This window comes from Ammospiza caudacuta, chromosome 27, assembly GCF_027887145.1.
Source record: "Ammospiza caudacuta isolate bAmmCau1 chromosome 27, bAmmCau1.pri, whole genome shotgun sequence".
In the NCBI taxonomy this organism is placed as follows: domain Eukaryota; kingdom Metazoa; phylum Chordata; class Aves; order Passeriformes; family Passerellidae; genus Ammospiza; species Ammospiza caudacuta.
Window position 1 is genome coordinate 4969429 of NC_080619.1, and position 11347 is coordinate 4980775.

Here is an 11347-nt window from a genome sequence, read left to right on the forward strand (position 1 = left end):
AGTTATCTGGGTCCATTAATCTCATCACAGCCAGAGTACTGTGGGAAGGAAGGTGTGACTCAGGAGAGGTTCTTCCAGTATGAAGGGGCTTCCTCACAAGTATTTCTACACCTTCTGTTGCACAGAGAATGACGTATTGCTGACTTCTCTTGGGAGAAACAGACAGCAAGACAATGGATCTGTTCCCTTCAGTGTCATGCACCAAAAGCATTCCAGTGTTTTATGATAGAAATTTCAATTGAAATACTGATATAATACCAAGAACCCAATTTCTGTTGGTATACACAGCTGGCTGATAGTCTGCCTTAAGAGAAATGAGAGACACATTCCTTTCACTGAAGGTATCTTCTATATTTTACTGCTTAAGAACATAAAATATGCAACAAAATTAGAGATGAAACAGCAATACTAAATTAGGGCAGCTCCTTTAGATATATTTTGGTTTCTGAAGATCACAGTGAAGCCCTTTTCAGACTCTGACTGTTGTGCACCAGATACACGAAATCAGCAATGTATCACTTACTGATACGTTTGTCATTTTGTCCCTACGCACTGATTAAACCTGGTTTCTAGTATTTCCCATTTCATTTCACACTGAAAGATTGATCTGTTAGGGTAATGCAATTAAACATTTTCTCATCACAACCAACTTAGAAGAGTTGGATTTTGCTTAGGTCTTCTGTCAGTAACCACATGCCTTGGCTCTGCCAGCACAGCACCCTGACTGCAGCCTGCAGTGAGTGTCCACAAAGAATACATTTTCTACTTCTGTTGAAAAACTGACTTTTATCAGTCCAGCATCAGGAATTTGTGTGAATAAAAGCCTGTCTATAATGAATAAAAAGCTCATTTCAGGTTTTAACTGTATAGAAAGTGATGTAAAGCAAATGCAAACATGACTTTTGTCTCTGGAGGCTGCCAGAGCTCACTCAGGTCTCAGCGGTGTTTACTACAGCCAAAGCAGCTGAAGGAGACATCTTTTAAAACCAGATTATGGAACCTTAAACTACAGAAAATGTCTATAACTGAGGAATGTAGAATTCAATTAGTTGCCATCATCGATAACAGGAGTGCATGGAAGCAGAAAGAGAAAAGGGAACAGGAAAGGATCCCTCTGCTGGAAGAGCTTGATTTCCCTTGGGAAGCATGTCCAAATTTGTCCTTTTTCACTGGTAGGAAGGACTATGAGTAATGATTTAGATCAGCTGTGGAATTAAAATAGCTCACAGTTAATAGGATTTTCTGTAGGATTTTCTATACATACACAAGTTTATGAGCCCACCCCACAGAGTGACATAAGAGGTAGATGAGCCCAGAATGAGGGGTTGTGGAAATCCTACAGCTCTGAATGAACTGAGCACATGCTCAGGTTGAGTGATGCTGCAGGACAATGGATGAGGAATGCATAAATGGGGTTCCTGATGAAACTCTTGGGAGTAGCACTCTTCTTACTAAGACCACATTTGACTCATTTACTGTAAAACAATTAATTACCAGTAATTGTATCTAGGATTGTCCTCTCCCTCTGGTGTCACTGAAGACATACATCCAGAAATGGCATCACAGTCTCTGTGGAAAGCACAGGCTGCTTTGGGTTCCTCTGCCAATTTGGAGCATCCAGCTTCACCAGTGAGTAAAAAGCACTGGGAAAGGATTCACAACACTCCAACTTCAAACTTCTGACTTGCAGAGGTCCATGGGGCACACTATGAACAAAATGTTTGCCAGGGGAAAATGTGATTTCAAAGCTCTTACAGTGCCTTTGAATGGCTGAGGAGCCTCAACATCTACAGCAGAACATGTCTGACCTGCTTGTCCACCGTGAAAGGTAATGGCTCCTGAACAGTCTTGGCTCTTTTGGCTCTTGAACAGTCTTGGCTCTTTTGGCTCCTGAACAGTCTTGGCTCTTTTGGCTCCTGAACAGCCTTGGCTCTTCTGGCTTGTGAACTAAATCAGCAGATCCAAACTCACAACAGCCAGCTCAGGCCAAGAGCCACAGGACAGTGGCCAGAAATGCACATGGAGACACAGAAATACCCCTAAGTTACAGAACAGTCCAGAGATTAAATGTTTGAGATGCAGTTATGGCAGTAAGGATGGTTAGAGCACCTATTCAAAAAAGAGGAGAGGAACAGAGAGACAGAGAAAAGGCACATGGTGACAGCATGAAATTACAGCATTGGGAAATGTCAGAAATTGTTGGGCCGGGTTTGGTGATGCAACGACACTGAGGAGGAGATATAAAATCAACACCTCTGGCACTAACACCAATCAGCAATAAACTTCTCATACGGGAGAATAAAAGTGCATTTCAACAATCTAATGAGGAAAATATGACTAAGGAATCACACCCTGTGAGAAAATAATTTTTATTTTTTAATAAAGATGACTCAGTCTCAATAACATATGCAAAGCACCTGGTTCTGACGTGTGGATAATTAGAGAGCTACCAATAAAACAACAATCATAATTATGTAGATCAAAGGCTTTGTGATATGGGGGTGGTGGTGTGTCAAGAAAGAGGGTGAATGGTTTTCCATGATCCTTCAGTCAGCCATAACACACATTAGTAACTTTATGGATCTAATAATCACTGTGGCTAAGAAAAAAAAATCCTGCCTGAGCCACAGCTGCAGGGTGTGTGTAAGTAACAGCATAAATGGAGAAACCAACAACAAAAAATTGAGTAAATTATAACTTCCAAGTAGAGATGGATTTGCATCAAAGTTCAACCCTCACATAATGAGACCCCTTGTCTTTCAGGCTTAAATTCACATTTTCCAAAAGTTATTTAAAGGCAAAATTTCCTTTCCAAAGAAGGGCTTATCACAATCTGCCCCCTTACCAAAATGGTGCAGTGGTGCAGCACTAAGGGACAAAAGACTGAAGGTAAGGGGGATTTAGAGGGTCATCACAGCTACCTCTGTTATACAAAGATAAAATCCCCAACACCAATTGACTAGATCAGATTTGAAACTCTCTCTTCCATCCACAACTCCTGCAATGGAAACTCTTCAAGACCCTTCTGCTTCCCATAGTTAAAAATTTCCCCTTAGTTTCCAGCCCAAACACACTCAAATCCAGACTGTGCCCTTTCCTACATGGCCAGTAGGATTGTTCTGTATTTCAAAGAGCCCTGGTACCTCCTTCCTCAAGAACCAGCTGATAACAATCTCAGCCACTCTCTGGCCAAGCCAAATCCTCCTTCCCAGGATACAGCCAATGCAGCCATATAGATTTCATGTATGTATTTCAGTTTAAGATAACCTCTGACTGATTAGAAATATGCACAAAAATGTTTAAAAACTCACAGCTTTAAAATGGCATTACTGCATGCATACCAGAGCATGAGACAGGAGGATTTCCTGTAAGTGATACCACCAGATTTTGGTGAGAACAGAAATAACACAGCTGCTGTTAAGCTCATTCTACTGTGATTTACCACTAAGTATTCTGAGAGACAGTGCCCAGAGTGAGCTTTCTTTTCTAGGGAAAAGAAATTCTAAACCTGAATTCTAGATTCTGACCTAAAAAAGAAATTCTGAAGAGATTCTGTTTCCAGAAGTGGCAGTTCTGAGGCGAATTTCAACCAGCCTCACACAAAGGGTGTTTGAGTTCATACTTCTCCGAATCTGAAATTAAAGCAGAGTGATTAGGTGGTTCTTTCACCACCTGTTTTGAGGACAAAAGAAAATTACTCCAAAGAACAAAGAACAACTATTAAAATGAGTCTCACTAAGTAGCCAGCAACGAGCTATCTCTAACAAAATCTAACTCACAGCCACCCACCCGAAATTGCAGTGCAGGCTTGGGGTGAATCAGCATGCAAACCCAGTACCTGGGGGGAGGGCTGTCCCAAGCCCCAAAAGAAATTCCCCTTAGCACATCACTTTCTGCATGAGCACTATGGCTGGCAAACCCCATGGGAAGCTGGCCTGCCTGGCAGGTGACACCCACCTGGGCAGGTATAAATAGCCACCAGCAAGGACAGCCCGCTACACTTTGATTTCCTAAACCTCGCTGTGCACAGCTTCGCACCTGGGGCTGACTACTGAACGTCTGATCCTTTCACCATGAGCTGCAGCATCAAGAGAACGTCCAGCACCTCGTACCGGAGCGGAGGAGGAGGTGGCGGTGCCTGCGGGGGCAGCGGCGGCCGCAGCTCCTCCGTGTCCTGCCGGCGCTACGCCTCCTCCGTCATCGGCGGGGGCAGCTACGGCGGCGGCCTCAGCATGGGCAGCATGGGCAGCATGGGCAGCATGGGCAGCATGGGCAGCATGGCCGGGGGCTTTGGTGGGGGCTTTGCGGGCAGCTGCGGCCCCGGCGGGGACCTCCTGTTCAGCGGCAATGAGAAGGTCACCATGCAGAACCTCAACGACCGCCTGGCCTCTTACCTGGATAAGGTGCGGATGCTGGAGGAAGAGAACGCCCAGCTTGAGCACCACATCCGGGAGTGGTACAGGAAACAAGCTCCCAGCGTTTCCAAGGACTACAGCTCCTACTACCAGACCATCGAACAACTCCAGAGTCAGGTAAGATCATCCTGGCTCCATCTCCCGCATGCTCCTCTCTCCTCTAAGGCCTTCCTCCTTCCTCTTTGCTTCTTCCTCCTCCCTCCATCCCCAGCACTGGGCTCTACCACCTGGGGGAGGGCCGTGTTGGTGGTACCTCAAGCACAAACGTGCTGAGCTGCACCTCCCATCCATCCCCTGGCTGAGCAAACCCTCAGAGCAGCCCACAGGCAGCAGGGCACAGCCCCAGGCAGCAGCAGCTCCCCCAGCCACAGACACGCTGGCTCACGCCATGAACATCCCATGTTGTGCAGCTGCCTCCAAACCAGCCATGTGTGGTTTGCAGCGCTTCCCTCTGCTCCCAGCCACATCAGCTGCATGGAGTGCAAAGCCAAAGCACCTGGATGGAAGGATCTGAGCTCCCTTTGTCCTTTCACACTCCTACAGACACCAGGTGGAAGGACTGAGGTCTTCCATTACATCCAACTATTTTCATATTGAGATGACTTACAGCATCGGGCAAAGCCCACGCTGCCTCCTACACCCAGAGTGCAGAACCCCATGGGGCTTGGCCATTTCCCAAAATAAATGTTCTTCTGTTCTTTACCCCATCAATATACTCTTTCATCAAAACCTTTGAAAAGCCAAAACCTTGCACACTAGTCCCTGTGGCAATTGAGGAACTTTCTGTGGCCTCTGCACTACTGTATAAAACAATCAGTAACACTCTACTAAAGCTTTGTGTCTTTTTTCTGCTTTTCACTTTCCTTCTGCCAAAGTGTTCTTTGGTAGAATCTTCTACCTGTTCTAGATTCTGGAAATCTAGAACACAGAAAGACACCTACTTCCCCTTTTGCAGATTATTTCGGCCACTGTGGACAACAACAGGATGATTCTGGACATTGACAACAGCAAGATGACTGCTGATGACTTCAGAATGAAGTGAGTAGCTCCCTGTGAACCTTGCCTCTTTTGTGTCCCAAATTTTATGAGAATCATGAATGGAGGTGGATGAAGCCCTGTCTAAAGTGGTGTGATCAAGCCTACACATCGAAATTAAATGAGTGTGCAATGCTTTGCTTTCCTTTGGTACAGGTATGAGAATGAGCTGGTCATCCGTCAGACCGTGGAGGCTGACATCAATGGCCTGAGGAACATCCTGGATGGTCTCACCAGCACTCGGTCCTCCCTGGAATCTGAGCTGGAGTCCCTGAGGGATGAGCTGACTGCTCTCAAGAGAAACCATGAGGAGGTATGATCCAATGATAAATAGCACAGCCAAAGACACAACCTATTGATTCTTCATGGCTCCCATCATCACACATCAAGTCCATTTCCCCTTATGCCATGGGATTGTTGTTCCTTTGTCCCTTAGTAGTGCTTTGCCCACAGTCTCCAGCACAACAATTGACCTGTGTGTGCTCTTGTCTCTCTCTCTGCACTCCCTGCAGGAAATGAGGCAGCTCCAGTCCCAAACTGGTGGCGATGTGAGCGTGGAGGTCAATGCTGCCCCTGGACAAGACTTGACAAAGATCCTGAATGACCTGAGAGATGAATATGAGCAGATCATTGAGAAGAACCGCAGGGAGGTGGAGCAGTGGTATGAAGTCAAGGTATGTAGCAATGCCCAGAGTGGAGTCTCCTTTGGTGGCACAGCCCAGACACCCTGGTACCAGGACTGGCTGAAAGGGAGAGGCTCCCTGCAGATGTGAGCTCTCATTCAGCAAATCTGCTCCCTTGGGGCTCAGCAAGTGTCTCTGGGCTTTGTCCCTGCAGATCCAAGAAGTCAACCAGCAGGTCACTTCCAGCAGCCAGGACATCCAGACCAGCAGCCACCAGCTGAGCGAGCTGAGGCGCGAGATGCAGAACCTGGAGATCGAACTGCAGGCACAGCTCAGCACGGTACGGGGGCAGCATCTGCAGGCCCTTCCCTCCCTGGCACAGGCAGGCAGCTGTAGAACTCTGCTCCTCATGTCCTGTGTTTGCCTTTCCAGAAAAGCTCTCTGGAAAACTCCCTGGCAGAAACCGAGTCTCGCTACGGCCGCATGCTCCAACAAATCCAGGCGCAGGTCTGCTCGGTGGAGGAGGAGCTGGGCAGCATCCGCTGTGAGATGGAGGGGCAGAGCCAGGAGTACAAGATGCTCCTGGGGATCAAGATGCGCCTGGAGCAGGAGATCCAGCAGTACCGGTCGCTGCTGCAGGAGGGGCAGCAGGATCTTGTGTATGTTGTCTGTTTGCAAATAAGGGCACAAATTTTATCACAAGCTTTTCTCTCTTGGCACTTACAGAAGATAGAGCAGAATATTTTACTTGTCTCTAGCTGAAATCTCAGTTCAGCGACTTTTATTCTCGGCATCTGCATTGAAATGTGTCTATCGAAAACCTCATCATCAGATCAAACATCAAGGGAAACACAGAGCAGATTGTTACTGCCAGGTTGAGAGTTAATCAGTTCCTCTTGACCTGTTTGCACAGAGTGAATTCCATGAGAGGAATCACCGTGCCAAACCAAATTGTAATGAGGTTCCTTCTGTCAGCAGACAAACAATCACAGCTGGACTATGAGAGTACAAGAATTTTACTGCAACAGTCTCTTGCTGTCTCTGCTTTTATAATTTTCTTGGAAAATACAGCTGAATTGAATGAAATGAAAATATATATATATAAATACATTTGCAAGATCCAGGAAAAGCTGAGCTGTTACATGCACTGCACATGATGTCAGTATGTATTTATTGCTCCCTTCATTAAAACTCCTTTCCTTTTACAGATCATGTCAAGGAGCTCTGCAAGGAGGAGGCAGTATGTCCTCTCACTCTTACTCTTCTAGTTCTCACTGTCATGGTCAATCTAGTGATAAGGCAGGTAAGAAACATCTTTCAAAGAGCATCCAAACTTATTGCTTTCACATTTTATGTTTCACCCCTTTTCCTGTTAATACCAACCTTGTGCTATGGTTTCCACATCTGCAATTGCAGCAGGGATTAAACCATTCACAGACAAAGCTCTTCATTTCAAAGTGGTTTGGCTCCAATTCCAGAGACAGGCTAAGCTCCTTTCCCATGCTTTTGCTAACAAATGGATATTTAAATAGTGGATGGGTCTGAAATGTCAGTGCTGAAAAGAGACTCTTGGTTTCCCTATCAGAGCAATGGTTTCTTCCTTCTTTTCACAGGGCAGTCAAGAGTGTGTTAAGATACCTCCGATGTGTTGGACTTCCCTGATCCAGTCAGTGCCGTGGGAGCAGCCAGCCCTCAGCGTGGTGTGACCTACCCTGCTCTCCAAATGCTATCCATGAAATCAAAATTAATAATTACTATACTTTTCCTAAAACTATTTACCCCTCCCTTTTGATCCTGGCCAGCACTGTGATCCCTGTGCTCACACACAGGTCTCTGCAGTGCACTTGGTTCTCTACTGAACAACAATCCCTCAAATAAAGTTTATCTTTCTGCAATGCAAAGAAAACTCTGTGTCCAGCAGTCTATTTGGTATATTAATATCCTATTCACACTTAGGTATAACAAGTCAGGTACACAAAGAAATTAAGGTTGTGTGAATTGTATAATATGGCTCGAAAGAAATACGTGAATTCTAAATCATATGATGACTGGATAAAATCCTGGAGATGAATAAACACATCCACATTAAACTCAAGGGTGACACCTATGGGGAACAGAAGGGGGTGAGGAAACCCCTTTTTCACAGAACATGTTGCAAGGGGTGTGCAAGTAGTTGATTTGCCAATTCAGCAACAGAAATGAAAAATCAGGATTAATTAACCCCAACATTTCAATAAAATTTTGTCAAATCAAAACCACTTTTCCTTAGTCATTGAACAAGAAGTCCTATTCAGACAGCTCCTTCCCAGCTTCTGAGCGAGAGCTCTGTCTAATCTTGATCAATTAAGCTAAGTGTTAGATCAGGAAATGAGTGAGGAGTACGAAAACTCTACTAACCCAACATTCAGTTGGGATTATTCCTCCTGACATGTTGGAAAATTTGAATTTTATCTGGAAGTTCCACATGAAGGAGTGTGTTGCTGTATTCCATAGGGTCATTCCCAGATCCACGGTGTGTGGAATTCTGATGGAGAATGGCACAGTGCAGACAAGGTTCAAGCTTTGTTACTGAACCTGCCCCACTTCGTGTTCCCCACTCAGCTTATTTGGGCTCAGCAGAGGAATAAAATGGGTGAAATATCTCAGTCATTTCAAACAGAAATCTGCATTTCAGTGTTTGATTTGCAGGGCTAAGGAAGCTGCTGAACAGGGTCAGCCACATAGCAGGGGAGTGACTCCACTGCCGCCCTGCCCCAGACCCTGGGTGGGTCTCAGAGGCTCCATTGTTCCCTGAACACCTCCTAAATCACATTTCTTATCCTGTCACGCAGCTTTACACTTACACTTTGGCTTGCAAAGAGTCAGGACAGGTAAAACATCATCGTTTTGGATAACAAGGTATTATTTTAAAATACATCAGACCGTTCCATGTTACAATCCAGGCAGAATTCTCAGCACAGCAGGAAAGGGATGAGTCAGAGAAAATATTTCCATGGGAAACAAAGGTTTGTAAAGTCAAAGCATATCTGCCACTCCTTGGAGATACAAGAGGACTCTTCTGCTCTGTGCAAGTAACAGAGATTCTTCTGCCTTATGATCCCTTTTACTCCTCTCTCTTATCAACCAATGCTGACTATCCCAAAACCCCTCAGCACTAGCCAGCTATAATGGACTTTGGGATCAAATACCTTCTTTAGGCACAGTTTAACTAGGAAGAATGTCTGTAATCCCAGAAAGGAGCCATTTGGGAACATTCCTGAGTCTCCTGCTTCCCTTCTGCTCTCTTTTAGGTCCAACACGTTTGCAGTGGCAGCATGAGGGAATGCTGTTATTGAGCCGTATCCTGCTCCAGTGGCATGCCCCACAGCTCCGTACCAGGGACAGGATTTATCTGTGGGTGACAGTGTGTCCTCCACTTGGGTCGGCTCCCTGGCATCCTCTGATGGCAGTTAAGGAAACAACAAGTAGGTTTTGTGACACAAACTGCTCGAAACACTCTCAAAATTAAATTAAAGCCTCGGTCCTGGGACACGGTTGGTACAAGGAAAGAACAGATTCATTAATAGGAAAATCGGCGCGTTTTTGTTTTTATTTTTATGTCATGCCTTGGATTCGGTGGCTGTGGTTAACAGCCGGACCTGCAGGGGGCGCTCTGTGCCGCTCCTGCTTCCCAAAGCCCCAAATCCCACGGTTGGTGACTCAATTCTGGGAATTAATCATCTCCAGGTGGATAATCCAACATTTTCAGAAGGTTTCATGAAGATAAGAGAGCGGAATGGCTGTATGGGCAGAAATTCAAGAAAAGAACCAGAACTGAGTGGACTGGGTCGTCCAAGGGGCATCACTCTGGATCAGGATTCTGACACAGCTCCAGGATTGAGACCCACAGCAATGCTTCCATTTGCAAGGGCAGCTGTCAGGTATGGACAGGTACACAGCCCACTGCTCCTGCTGGTGCCTTTGTGCTCAGTCCTGCCAGGCTCTGGCACCCCCTGGCTATAAGGAAATGGAACCACAGAGGTGGCAAGGCAGATTTCCCTCTCGGCCCACCACCGACTCAAGGAATGAGAAAAGAAACTGATTCACTGTGCCTGTAACAAACAGCAAGAGGAAAGGAAGCTGCTCCTGTGATATTTCTGATATTTACCAGCCCACCATCACCATGAAAAATAGCAGCAGCTAAGTTAAGTAAATATGAGAACTCATGCAGGAAAATATTTTCTCTCTCTAACAATTTCTGTTAGGTTTCACATCATGTATAACACTTCAGAGTGCTAATCCTAACAAACCTCAGAATTTCTTTAAGTGTTTCCACATTGTGGCTGCTGTATCCCTGGAGGTGTTCATGGCCTGGATCAACCTGTTCTAGTGGAAGGTGTCCCTGCCTGGGGCAGAGGGTGGGACTGGATGAGCTCTGAGGTCCCTTCCCACCCAAAGCATTCCATGATCCCATGATAAAGGACAAGTGACAGCAAACACGTAGTCTCAGGCACAGCAGAGCTTGTCACTGTCATATTTTCTGAAAAACTCCTCTTTGCCCAAGATTCTTCTCCTGGGAAGCTGAGATGCCTCAGGGAAAAAAGAAAATAATTATCTGATTTTCTTCTCTTGGGTTGGAATTGGAGATTGTTTATCCAACATGTGAGTTGTTTTGACTTAATCATGATCAATCATGGTCAGGCTGGACTCTGGAAGGAGTCACGAGTTTTCATTATCATTCTTGTTAAGCCTTTTGTCTTTATTCTTTCTTCATTCTTTAGTATAGTTTTAGTATGGAATAATATAATATAATATAATATAATATAATATAATATAATATAATATAATATAATATAATATAATATAACATAACATAACATAACATAACATAACATAATATAATAATAAATTTTATGATATTATATTATAACATGGAGTCAGATTCATAACTTCTTTCCTGCCACGGGGAACCCCAAAAATGCCACTGGAGCTGACTCTCAGAGCTGTTTTAGCAGTGCCTAAAGAGAGGTTTCTGCATGCTGCAATTACTGCTAATGGAGCAGTTGGGAGCCCACGCTCTGCCAAGCCTGGCTCCAGGGAACACCTTTCCCTGCACACACCTGCATTCCCAACCCATACAGGGCTGGCATCAAAGCCACCGCAGCCTCAGCAATCAACATTTTCTGACAGCATTCCCAGTCTTAGTTCAGTGCTTTCCCACAGCCTGATGTCAGACTATTGAAAATCACAGCGCTCAAACACACACACACACAAAGATTTTAAATAAATTCCAAC

The 11347-nt window shown here is 45.2% G+C and overlaps 1 protein-coding gene across 1 annotated transcript; it reads left to right on the top strand.

Moving 5' to 3' along the window:
* Window positions 1-4059: 4059 nt before the first annotated feature.
* LOC131568599 (keratin, type I cytoskeletal 15-like) lies at window positions 4060-7950 on the top strand. Its single transcript, XM_058820697.1, has 8 exons — window positions 4060-4532; window positions 5371-5453; window positions 5607-5763; window positions 5963-6124; window positions 6288-6413; window positions 6506-6732; window positions 7282-7376; window positions 7687-7950. Exons 1-8 carry the CDS (start codon window positions 4074-4076, stop codon window positions 7704-7706), a joined length of 1329 nt encoding a protein of 442 aa, XP_058676680.1. The 5' UTR covers window positions 4060-4073; the 3' UTR covers window positions 7707-7950.
* The last annotated feature ends 3397 nt before the right edge of the window (window positions 7951-11347 follow it).